Source organism: Temnothorax americanus, unplaced genomic scaffold, assembly GCF_048541705.1.
Source record: "Temnothorax americanus isolate GAGA-0224 unplaced genomic scaffold, ASM4854170v1 Scaffold10, whole genome shotgun sequence".
Taxonomy (NCBI): domain Eukaryota; kingdom Metazoa; phylum Arthropoda; class Insecta; order Hymenoptera; family Formicidae; genus Temnothorax; species Temnothorax americanus.
Window position 1 is genome coordinate 1,085,347 of NW_027509231.1, and position 12,512 is coordinate 1,097,858.

A 12,512-nucleotide genomic window follows, 5' to 3' on the forward strand; every position below is an offset into this window, starting at 1 on the left:
TCCGAGGTGAACGTTGAAGCAGAGAGAAACCCGAGACCGAGAGAGGCCATCCCGGCCTTTTTCGTCAATTCTTCGCGTGTTGTATTTTCCGACGCGCCGCCTGAGAAAGTGCGACTCAACTGCGTCGTTTCGCGCTCGGTAACCGCGCACGGTTTGCGTCCGTGCCGATGGTTCGCGTCCGAACCTGGCCTCTCTCAGGTTTCTCTCTGATCGAAGAGACACGAGTGACATTTTCTAAATTTTCTTCGGCCAGAAGGATCGCTTCGTAATTTCGCGATCGCGATGACGCGGCACGCGAGGAATTGTACCGCGGGCGCGGTGTACACGTATCACGAGAAGAAGAAGGACGCTGCGGCGTCAGGTTACGGCACCAACGCTCAACGAGTGGGCAAGGACTCCGTCAAGGATTTCGACTGCTGTTGCCTGAGTCTGCAACCCTGCAGGAATCCAGTGATCACGTAAGTATCTCGGGAACTGTGCGTGACGCGCATTTCTTTTTTCTCGTGCTTCGTATTCGCGCACTACGTTTCTCACGATCCACGATCCGTTTTGTCGCACAGAAAAGACGGCTATCTGTTCGACAAAGAGGCGATATTGGAGTACATCCTGACCAAAAAGAGGGAATACGCGAGGAAGCTGAAGGAATACGAGAAGCAGAAGCGGAAGGAAGAGGTGAGGTTATGGCCGCGCTTTAAAATTATCGGAATGCACGAACGGTCGACGTATTTACATTGCTGTATTTATTACAGGAACAGTCGCAAGAACGGACGGCCAATGAGGAGCTGAAGAAGTTGCAGAATTTTCTGAAGGGTGAAAAAATCGTCGCGTCGAGCGGGCCCAGTACGACGGACGGAGAGTCGGTCTCCAACATGAGGAACGGCAAGGACAAGGCGCTGCCGAGCTTCTGGATACCCTCGAAGACCCCGGGGGTGAAGGAAGTCACCTTAGGGAAGCCGGACAAGACCATTTATTGCCCCGTCAGTGGAAAGCCGTTGAAAGCGAAGGATCTGATTCCGATAAAATTCACGCTGGTTCGGGACCCGGACGACGAGAGATCGCTTATCGTCAAACAGGCGCGATACATGTGCCCCATCACGCACGACGTTTTGGGCAACAACGTTCCGTGCGCAGCGATAAGAACCACGTAAGAATAATGAAATATTCTTCCGCCTCGCTTCAGTGGCAAATTATCGATTTCGTCGTCTTGCTTAACATGTTCGAACGTCTCGTGTTTACAGCGGCGACGTGGTCACGACGGAGTGCGTAGAAAAGTTAATAAAGAAGGATTGGATCAACCCTCTAGATAATTCCAAATTGACCCCGTCTGATATCATCCCTCTACAGAGGGTAAGTAATATAGATATAGCGTAACAAATAATTGGCGCAGACAAGTAATATCGATTTTCGTTATTTTACAGGGTGGCACTGGTTACGCATCCGTCAACGACTCGTTGGAGGGCAAGCACGAAAGGCCGGTGTTGCAGGCGTGAAGGATACTTCTCGTCGCTCCGTGTATCGCTGTATATAGATGTTTTTTAACCTAAGAAGGTACAAATTTTAATATAAATATAATTAGGCGTTGATTAGCGTTTACATACTTGGTTTAATTTATAAGTTCTCAATAAATTCGAACATTGAACTGGCGTTTCGACACATGTTAGCGTGATGTATCGCGATCATTTCCGTTCATAGAAATTTGCGTAATTAAAATATATACGTAACGATGTAAAAAGAGCTGATGCTATCCCTTACTTGAAATAACTACGTGAGAAACGTGAAAAAACCATTTATGCCTGTGTGCGTATGTGTGTGCGTGAGATCCGATACATCAAAAAATTTTAATTTAATTTAAAAATCCTGCCTTATAAAAAAGAACTAAAATTCAGACTCTTGTAAAATAAAATAAAGTATACTCAGAAACGAGAAAAATTTAAGTTTCGAGTTTTGCGCATGGATGAAAACAAAATTTTAATTGATTGAGGAATAGAAAGAAAAATTTAATTTAAAGAATGTGAATAGAAATATTAAAAAGAAAAAAAAACGAATTCTCAAGAAATAAAAGGAAAACGATAGGAATCCGTTTCTTTCTTTAGATTAAAAGATGAACAGAGAGTTGTAGGTTCCGCTATTTTGCTCCATTTACATCAAACGTATATGGGCTTAATTATCATTATTCCAAGATCACGACCAAATTCTTATTGTTCTTAGATTATGGTCAAATTTTTATTATTCTTAGATTATGGGCTAATTCTTTCTATTTTTAAATCACATACCGTTTTCTATTTTTACTTGTTTATTACGCTCGCTATATCGTGTGCATATAACGACATGTAAATGTACGCGAGAGTCCACGGTATATTAATTAAGCTCGGATCCGCTCGGAGTCCAGACGGTCGCGCGGATCAGCGCGGATCAGTCGTCAGTCATCCCGCGACCGCGACGGGCCGGACGGCCGCGACGCGACGTTCCGCGAAGCAGACGGGAACGGGGATGCTGGCGCCATCTCGGCGGGCGGCACGGTCGCCTCGAGGGGAGCTCGCGGAGAGCGCGCGCTCCGCCGGGTAAGCGGCAATCTGCGGGACGGCGTTCCGGCGATTCGTTGTCGGCGCTCGTCGGCTTCGCGCGCGCGTTCGAAAGACGAACGACGACGCGCTTTCGGGTTTCGCGCGTGTTTCTGCCTAACGTGCCTTACGTGCGTGCGCGCGTGTTTACGGTTTCTCTCGCCCCGCGACGCAAGGGAGGTTCCTCGCGCGGGACAGCGCGGGAGATCGCGTCCGCATCGAAACGACGACGACGACCGAGAGGTGAGTGCGCTTGAATTGTCGCGATTCTGCGGAACGACGAGGATTCCGCGAGAGTTATCGCGTCCGCGACGTGAAGATATCTCTCTGCGTTTGCTTGGCATTTTTTATACTTTTCCTCTCCTCCCGTCCTTTCCTCGCTCGCGCGAGCGAAGCGTCGAGGCCGAGGCGACTCGACGAAGCCGCGCCGCGAGCGCGAATCGCCGATTTTCGAAACGCGACGGCGCGCGGCGCGACGTGGACGGTCCCCTGCGCACTTCGACACCCCACCCCACTTAAGACACCCGCGGCCGACGATAAATAACGTAAGTAGGACATGTAAATGCATCGATTACAGGTCTGTCGCGTGCGAGAGACGGCCGGGAGGAATTCCGCGAGCGCGCGCCGCGTTTAGCTCCAGTTTAATCGTTTGCGTACCTACCAGGGCCTTTATACGCGCGGACAATAGAAATTCCTGCTAGACATTGCACGATTGTTCGGGGGAAAGCGTTCTGATCCTTCAAACTGCATTTACGCATCTCTCTCTCTCTCTCTCTCTCTCGAACCTCCGGCGTTGCTCGCGAATTTCCTTCGCGCGCAATTCCTCGCGATTCGTCGTCCAAATCTTGAGGCGATCTTTTGTGAAACCGACGACCGAATTTTCGGGCGGGATACACTTCAAACGTATCGCTCGCGAGTAAGAAAGCGCGAAACGCTTTCTCGCGACGCGAGAAACGATGATATATGACCGCGCGACAGGATTCGCGATCGTCGTCTCTCCGGTCTCTCCCTCGAATTGGAGCGAATTCTTCCGGGCCGTCCGCGCGCTCCGCGAGAGCTCGTCGCCCGCTCCAATTTGTTGGCAGTCCGCGCGGCGCGCAATTGAGGCGGGCGAACGAGCGAGCGAGCGAACCGGAGGCGACGTATCACGATATCACGCCGCACACAACAGACGATGATATAACGCGCCGCGTCGCGACGCGGCTCTTATCGCATGCATACACGCGCGCGTACGGCGTATGCACCCGGGTTCGTCGTAACGCTCGTAACGCGTACGTATATGCGCGCACACGCGCGCGCCGCGTGGCACGAGCGCGTGGTTATGTACGCGTTCACCCGCTCCGAGCTCCGACCGAGGCTTTTCCAAACAAACGCGTGCGCGCGCGGAAAGCGCGGACTTGTCGGTCGGCGCCTCGTGGGCCCGAATGGATCCCGACGCGTTTCGACTGTCGCTGTACATTTAGGTAGTTTTATTCTCGATACTATATATTTTGTCAGCATTTATGTTGTTTTAATATACGCTACTTGACGCCGCGCGGACTCGCGGACACACACCGTGGGCTTTTTAAGGCACAGTCGATTTTTCATTTGTGATTTTCACGGGAATGACTTCAGCACTCTTAAAACGAAATTGCAACAGTTCCGGCCTATGTAAGTATAGAAATCACTTTTTGAAACCTTGAAGGTGATACATGAATTTTTATAGATTTTTTGTAACGGAAATCCTTTTTCAAAAACCGTTTAGACTTGAAAGTTCCAGGGTGTCTGAGTAAGTGCTCCAAAAAACACGCGTGCCCGCGCAGTGTTAATTTTGTATTTACTTTTTATCTCAATTAAATTTATAATGAAATTTTATTTCTTCCTTTCTGAATAATCAAATCAGCGAATAGCCAGGTAGATGTATAGATATAGGGCGGTATTCATAGTCGGATCTTATATCTAGGATCGTCTTAAGTCGGGTCAAAAGTATAGTCTTAAGACTCTGTCCAGCCAATCAAATCACCGCGTATTAGCAACTTAAGACGTTACAAGACGGTCTTGAAATAAGATCCGACTACGAATATCGCCCATAGTGTCTATATGTGTCTGTAAACTGGGTATGTAGATTTCTAACTGCGAATCAATTGATGGCATTCGGTAGTCAATGTGTTAATGGAACCGCGATTGCTCTTTAACATTCGTTTTTTTTTTTTTTAATATTCTCGAGATGACTTTCGAAACGGAGAATGTCTTATATACATGCGAATCTAGTGAGAGGAAACCGATTGAGCTCAAATTAATTCTAAGGAGCAGTGAGCACTTAGCTCTGATGCGGAACTTTATTAAGTATGCGAAGTGAAACGATACTGACATTCGGATAAAATAATAATTCGTGCTTTTGAAAAATCGATTCGTTGTTCATCAGGAAAGCTAAGCGTGTTCTACAATTGATTTCCAGTTGATTCTAAGAATTTGGCTGTTTTATTGTGCGAAGTCGAACGAATACTGAAATTCGGGTAAAATAATAATCCGTGTTTCCGCGAAAAATCGATTTGTAGGAAAGCTAAGCTCACCGAATTGTCGTTAAGGAATTATCATTCGTTCCGTTTGTGACCCATTTATTCGGGGGATATGCCGTATATATCGTAAGCTCGTGCAGCGCGAGCCGGCGCGGCGGGGCGGCTCATCAAATCGTTCAATTCCGATGCGTTCGGCCGGCATCGCGGAATATGTAAGTGAGAAATTATGCCGTGCAGTATCAGTCGGTCGTTGCATAATAGCTAAAAACGATGAGATATAGAGAGGCGAGCGGCGATATACGATTACGCAAGAAGGCAAACCTGCAGTTGTGGAGAGCTCGCGCGAAAATATATTTTTCACGCGCGGAAAACTTTATAGCTGTCGCGTGGGTAATAGTGTTTTCATTTTTAGAAAATTTTTATCTCAGAAATTTATCGTATTCGAATACACCTTAGTTTTCCCGGTGACGTTATATCTTTTTTTTTCTTTAGTTTTTTTTTATGCTTGATGCTGATCGATATTCCTCCTTCGGTACAGCGCGCGTCTCGAGCTCTCGTTTGTTTACTAGCTCTCGGCTCGTCTAAAAAGATAATTAATTTATTACGTGTTATTTACGTATTCTACGTTTGTTACATCGACCGGTTACATAATGGAATTCGAGGAATGGCTGGAGAATGATTCTTTTATTTGCAGATGATATGGGTGCTTGACCGCTGGTAAATTTTCGTATTCTTTTACGTGGTTTATCCGCTGTGATCCTTCAGAGGCCAAATGACAAGTCTTGAAGCGAATTCCTGCTCGTAATTAATTTATTATGCAGCTCTGACCGCAACACGTCGTTTGACTACAAATTTAAGTTCTGAGTTTTTAAGTTCACGTTTTTCAAACGTGACGCACATTTACAGTTTTACAATTCTGTTAATCAAATTCGAAAGCGAACGAGAATAAGTTTTATTGAACGGTAACATTATTTAAGATTATAGATGTACAATAATATATGATATAAAGTATGTCTCTTATTATCGTGCTACATCTGTCTTCGTTCGTTAACGAATTTGAAACTAGATTTTCACAAAAGTTCAACTAGACGATTATAGAACACCGCAAATTTTTTATATCTTTATTAAATATCCTTGCTCTATAAAAAAAATAGATTATTCTTATGCTTCAAAGATCTTTGTAAATAACTCCTGAGTCATCAAAGTAAAGTTCGCATAGAATATTAAACAAGAAATAACATAGATCATCAGATCCATTCGTATATATGTATCTGAAGCTGAAGTCGCGAAGAAAAATAAAAAAAGTTACTTTGAATAACTTGTTTATGATTCGGGAATTATACCGGCACTTTTTTTGAAAGGATCACGAGATCAACTCCAAAGTCGAATGTGAATGAAGGTTCGTGCCGCGACAGCGGGACATACTTTGTGCACACGTCGGTGTGCAGCCGCGATACGTATAAGTACTTTCACCGCGGAAGACCGCGCGATAGCTCTCCCGATATGCATCCGCCGTGTACACAGGGACCCGGACGATTTTTTCCGAGCGACTGGCGCATTACTCCGAGAAGCAGATTACTTATTCAAGGTTGGCCGAGGAAGCCATCGCCCACGCTGGCAAAACCTCGCAAGTGTAATCGATGATTCAATTTTTCCGGCTGTGTCCCTCTCGCGATTCCGCGCGTTATTCTCTCAGTCGATGGCTCAGCGTTACGTAAAGATCCGCGCGAGTCGCGACCCGGACTCGATCGTTTCAATCGTGATCGATTGACAGAGAAATAGTATTGTCAAAAGAAATCTATTATTACACCGCGAGAGCGCTATAACTATGATAAATCTAATCCGCCGACACGTATAGGTATATACGATCGCGATCTCTCGCGCGCGATCTTGCAGCAATTCAGCACCTCGTACAACCGTAGAGATCCATGACAAAAAGAAAAAATGCATTGTGGCGCATCGTTGGGCGAATCGTCGATCGAACATTATCGAACGCGGAAGATTTCGGCGGAAATCGATCGGCGCTTACGCGATCGGCGAACCGGAATGCGCGATCGCTCTTAAATCCGCGAGCGATCGGCGGGGTTACTTTACTCGGGCGCACATACGAGGCGGCGAGTCGCGGGAGGGGTTGCCTCGGTGGGAAAATGACCGCCGCCGCCGCGCCGTGCTCGAGAATTGCTTTGATATGAGGTAATGCGCACCGCAAAACACGCAAGAAGCATTACGTATATAACGTTTAAACGTGTGTATATATATATGTATACGCGACGGCGATCGGCGGCCCGCGCCGGTATATATTTATCAACGAGCCGATCGTAGCCGCGGTTTCCGTCGTGAAGAAACGGCCGGCCGATTTCCAAACCGACCGACCGCAAATGAATTCCGATCGGTGGCGAAGCTTACGGGGACAATTAACTCGAGATCGATATCTAATGTGACGAGGATTGGCGATTGAAGAAAGGTATCGGCATGAACCGGCGATTTCGTGTTTAGTTCAAATTGAGACGCGACGACAATCGACCGTCGTCTCTGAATTCTCTCTGACAGTCCGAGATGTCCCTTCAAATCGAGATTCCAAATATTCGCGATTTTAAGAAGTTATTCTGAAAATCTAGTTTTAAAACTTTTATTATATTATATAATATCGTTCGTCTCTCTAATCGTAAATCGTAATCGTCATAATTTATTTCGGATTTGAGTTTAACGTTGATCGTAGAGTTATTGGTGGTCAGTTTACCAGTCTGTCATCTGTATGCGAACCAAGTGTTTCCGTAGGGAAAGGGTACAGGCACCAATTGCAAACTGCACACAGCTCTGAAAAGGTCAAAGTATTTCAAATGCAAATCGTGTTAGGCCCGCAAGGGTACCGGCCTGTAAATACGGAACGCGGATCCAGCCAGCCGGAGCCGGTCGGTGAGTCGGTCCATTGACGTCTCCCGCGTGCTGTAATTATTTTCACGTGGCGGCGAGATACGCGCGCGGAACGTAAAAAAAGCCGTGGCACATAGAAAAACTTGAGCGGTAAAACTTAAGCAGTAACCAAATCAGCCATTCACAGTCAAGAACTTAAGGCACGGTCCTAAGCAGTAGCGAATCCATACCGTTGATTTACTTACTGCTTAAGTTTTACCGCTTAAGTTTTTCTACGTGCCACGGCTTTCATTCGCGCCGATATATTACATTCACGACGTATTCAATTACGCCACGTTAAACACGGGTCCCGCGATCTTTCCTTTCTTTCCGTTACCGATTATATATACCGAATCGCGCACTCCTATTTTTACGGAACGAGACGGAGCGAACGTGTCGGACCGGTTAACGGCGGCAGCGTTAAATCTATAAAGCGCGCGATTATCATTTACATAACGGAATCATTGCGAATGTTACGTTACGGCCTTGATTCCGTGTGTGCGTGCGTGCGTGCGTGTTTTGCGTCACAGGTCAAGCGCACAGCGAACATCGAAGGCGGCGAGTCCGGATATCGGTGCACCGCACTTCGGGGCCGGATTACGCAACCGCGCGCGCATTGATAAGAAAATAAGCGAGTCGCCTTGACATTGCCGACTCGCAAGCGTAATCCGGCTGTTTTTGTCGAGGATCGGTATTTCTCTTATTCCTCCTCCCCCTCCCCCGCCCCCCTCTAATCAGGGCAAACACGGAAGTCCACGCTTCTGACATGTTTTAACAGACAGATAAGACAGATATCTGTAACATTTTTCTTCCAACATTAATCATCCATTTTTAACACGTTGTGTTTTTAGTTATTTATTAATTCTTGTGACTATTCCGCTTTCAATGTTGCTCGATATAATGGCATTAACGCAGTATTCTTCATTGTAAAATATGTCGTAAAACTTCTTTCCTCTTTCGCGATTTCTTTTTCAACCCAGAGGGAGCATTAATATCACTCGAGCAGGTGTACGATTCTATGAGAAAGATTCTAACGGAAGTGCGTTGTTACTGCCCGATATTAAATGTTTATTCTCTCCGCATAGTTATCGTAAATTTTTTCTAGACTATATAAGCTGTCTCGTGCCATAACGAGATATAACGTAGCGATTAGGTTTACCATGCAGCATTTATTTTACACATGATTCTATGCGTTCGCAGCCGCAGATAACGTAAAGTAATAATTATATTGCCCGCGATTGAAATAATACTTTTTCACAAAATAAAAATGTTCTTCTTTAATTTCTCTGATGGTCTTTTCAGACAACAGGGCTGTTTTTGTGATTCGTCGATTCGACGACGAGGATAGGGGATGTCGTCGGCAAGGCATAATCTGTCAAGCACAGGCGCTGATGATGTTTATATAATCGCGTGGTTAAATTGTTGCACGCTGTGTTGTCCGCGCGCTTACGTAACTGGAATTCAATCGCATTCTCACGGGAAACGGGCAAACGTGTTAGGGCTATATGGCACATGGAACAGCTATCTTAAGTTTTCGACAATTCTCGACTGTGATTGGCCAACTTGCTTACCGCTCAAGTCTTCCTGCTTAAATTTTTCAATGTGCCATAGCCCTGACTGCTACACTGTTCGTCATCGCGTGTCGCGCTTAAAGGGAGCTTAACGCTTTTCCCCAGCGGAAAGCTCTACGTTGGGTCAAAGTCGCTTCGATCTTTTATCGCCCACAGGAATTTCGTAACTAATTTGTGAGAGATAATCTCTCTTTTTTTTTACAGATACCGTTACTATGAGGCCGCACGAATGGATGCGTGACACATCCCGAAGCAGATTCGAAGGTATGATCTACGTGATATCAACTTGATCATCTCTCAACCCTCGTTTCGCTCTAATTTAAGTTGACATATCTATAAGAAAAATTTGTAAAACAAGAATATGCTTTTTATTGATATATTTTTTCATCGAATCGATGAGTTAACAAGTTGGTCGTCGGATTCTCGTGTTGTACTCCATACATAAAAAGTTAGAGAAATCCCCTTTTGGTTATAAATGGAACGTCGATTTTGTTGCCCAAGGGCGCAGATGCTCGTTACGATGCGACAATGGAGGATAACGTCCTAACAAGCGCTCAGTGCACCTGACATAATTCTTATATCTCGTTATTACGCTGTATTGTCGCCGATATTATTCCAAGAAGCGCAATATTTACTTCTTACGGCATAATTTCCATATTGCGACAGGCAAATAATACTGGATTCATGAATAAACTGCTTAATTATCCATACGTCGGTACGTCGTTTAATTGTTTCGATTTTTTACGCTCATCGAAGTCAGTTCTATCTGCAAATTATATGTATCGAACAAAGAGTATCTCCCCCCCCCCGATACTTAGTTTTTTTCCTATCTTGCAAAATATCGCTGGTCTCTTTCTTCTCGCGTTATTACTGTATCTTAATTTACTTCTTAATTCGCCGTCCTGCCCGTTTGAGCGTAAAGTTTACTCGCCCCGCTCGTTTCGCGTCTTGACGCACAAACGATAAATCGTCGCGGAAGACAGTCGTCCAATTATAAAAATTTGCGCGACGGATGAATCAATTAAGATTTAATAATTCGACGCCTTCTCCGTGACATTTGTTTGCAGGCATCGGTACGTTCCAGCCAAATGAATGGACGCATGGAAGGACTCGATACGAATCTAAAGGTAAGCTCACCATCGGCACTCCGCCAATTGTTTTTTAACGTTTTAATTTTCGAGCAAACTAACGTGCTTTCGCACGTTTCGACCGACAATGTAGTTACGCGGTGAGGGAAAGATAATAAGAGTAAGATGATGTCGCTGGCCGCCGTTACATCGGCAAGATGACACAATGATTACAGTTGTTTCCGCGAAAGTATTGTGTTACGGGAGGAAGATCAGTGTCAGTTTTCCAATCAACGTTGAAGAAACGAATTCCGGAATCGCCGGTCAGTTCGGAATTCGAGGATATAACGTTCTCCTCGACGGTAATCGAGGTAAATTGATACTACTCGATATACTCGAGAGGAGTGCGAAGAGACGTGCTTCTCTAAGTCCAATCCCAGTTATACGTCCGACGCGTTAAATGTTAATAACGTTACGTCAATTACGCGCCCTTCCCCGATTTCTTAATCGTGGTTTGATTAATGGTTGTGAGACGCGTAACAAGATGATTCAATTGCGATATGGACATTATTCTAATCGTGTTAATTTTACTGGCGAGATATCGAATGTTTAATGAATAGGTAATGAGGCAATTATGTGCTGATAATACACGCAGAGCTATATGATTAGAAATTGTTTCTTGTATAATACGATTTGTTTCTCTTCCTTGAAAAAAAAAAAAAAGAAAATATATTACGAAGTATTTAATATTTACAAAACACAGTTCAAAGATTTATGGACGGCAACTGATATGGAATGTCGTATTTTTAATCGTCGATTTTCACGACGCTTATGCCGCTGTTCCACCGAACCGCGCATATATCGAAAATGCGCGTCACACCGGGTAAAAGAAAAATATTGCGCGTTTCATTCCCAAATTTCGTCAACGGCGACGTTGACGTGCGGCGAGCGTTAACGAAGGTCAAAGATCGTTATTTGAAAACGCGAATAATTGGATAAACGCGGGGAGGGGGGGGGGAGTGCTATGAAATCACTGTAAATTAATCGACGTGGAGCTGATCCTTGGTTACCGAAAAATCACGCTAATGAGTGAACGGAGAGAGATTTGGCAGAAGGGGAGGGTGAGGCAGGATTGAGAGCGAGCTGTGGTCACTTCAAACGTCAATGCCGATCGTAAATCGGGGCCCGTATCAGACAAAAGCGTATTGACGATAATAATTAACGTTACAAACGGCCCCGTTACAAACGGCTGTACAGCGGCGCGCGGTCAAGGTAGGCTTAGCTTCGTGCAATTAGCGCTAATTAATACAGTGCAATCGGATCGGTCGCGGAATCTCGGCGACACATCAGATTCAAGGGATGAAAAACGCGATTAAGTGGAACTGGACATCTGCAAATGTGCGCGCGTATGTTTTTCGTCGATCGCCGATCTGACACGATGGTCCTCTCTACTTCGAAACACGCCGCGGCTAATTAATTTGGTAATCATAATTATTACGCGGTCTGAAGGTTTACGGATAATCGCGTAGCTTGTTTCTTGCACGCGGTTCTTTTCTTGTAACAATTATTATAGTTCACAATAGTCTACGCATTTTTTAATATTAAATACTCTCAAACAGGGGTGGCGTTAATTTTTTTTTTTTTTTTTTTTTTTTTTTTTAGAAATTATTGATAATCACGATTGATATAACTGTGACCAACAATGGCGGCATAGAGTAGACAAAATTAATAGCTCACGAAATTGAAACGATATTAAAAATTTCTCGTAGGTGACACTGTACAGTGACAGTTATTATTATTGCGATATTAAGCGAATTGCGCGATAAGGTATAAACCGGTTAGTCGAAGGCTAACGTTTCGAGTCTGTATAAAGGAAGAAATAAACTTGGAAATACTATATAT

At 44.9% G+C, this 12,512-nt stretch overlaps 2 protein-coding genes across 5 annotated transcripts in view; both read left to right on the top strand.

The window, feature by feature from the left end:
- LOC143899094 (nitric oxide synthase-interacting protein homolog) lies at positions 1 to 10,670 on the top strand. Of its 4 annotated transcripts, none has more exons than XR_013257377.1 (7): positions 1 to 458; positions 561 to 672; positions 750 to 1,144; positions 1,239 to 1,347; positions 1,419 to 1,548; positions 9,748 to 9,807; positions 10,611 to 10,670. XR_013257377.1 is itself a non-coding variant. In XM_077409102.1 (6 exons), the coding sequence occupies exons 2-6, from the start codon at positions 283 to 285 to the stop codon at positions 1,488 to 1,490; spliced, it is 864 nt and encodes a 287-aa protein (XP_077265228.1). In that variant the 5' UTR covers positions 53 to 79; positions 154 to 282; the 3' UTR covers positions 1,491 to 1,734. The 4 variants fall into 4 exon arrangements, 2 of the variants coding, with proteins under 2 accessions (XP_077265225.1, XP_077265228.1); XR_013257378.1 differs by lacking the exon at positions 10,611 to 10,670 and adding an exon at positions 10,045 to 10,253; XM_077409102.1 differs by lacking the exons at positions 9,748 to 9,807; positions 10,611 to 10,670 and having other exon boundaries at positions 53 to 79; positions 154 to 458; positions 1,419 to 1,734.
- Positions 3,764 to 12,512, top strand: part of Cyc (basic helix-loop-helix ARNT-like protein cyc) — a 25,925-nt gene continuing 17,176 nt past the window's right edge. Inside the window, exons 1-3 of the mRNA XM_077408696.1 lie at positions 3,764 to 4,024; positions 9,748 to 9,807; positions 10,611 to 10,670. Coding sequence (XP_077264822.1) covers positions 3,775 to 4,024; positions 9,748 to 9,807; positions 10,611 to 10,670 — 370 coding nt within the window. The 5' untranslated portion in view covers positions 3,764 to 3,774. The remainder of the gene's footprint in view (positions 4,025 to 9,747; positions 9,808 to 10,610; positions 10,671 to 12,512) is intronic.

Bases quoted from the DNA above. Each gene is read 5' to 3' on its own strand.
- LOC143899094 (XM_077409099.1), top strand. From the start codon at position 283: ATGACGCGGCACGCGAGGAATTGTACCGCGGGCGCGGTGTACACGTAT. The intron at 459-560 runs GTAAGTATCTCG...TTTGTCGCACAG, and splicing joins TGCAGGAATCCAGTGATCAC to AAAAGACGGCTATCTGTTCG. The intron at 1,145-1,238 runs GTAAGAATAATG...TCGTGTTTACAG, and splicing joins TGCGCAGCGATAAGAACCAC to CGGCGACGTGGTCACGACGG.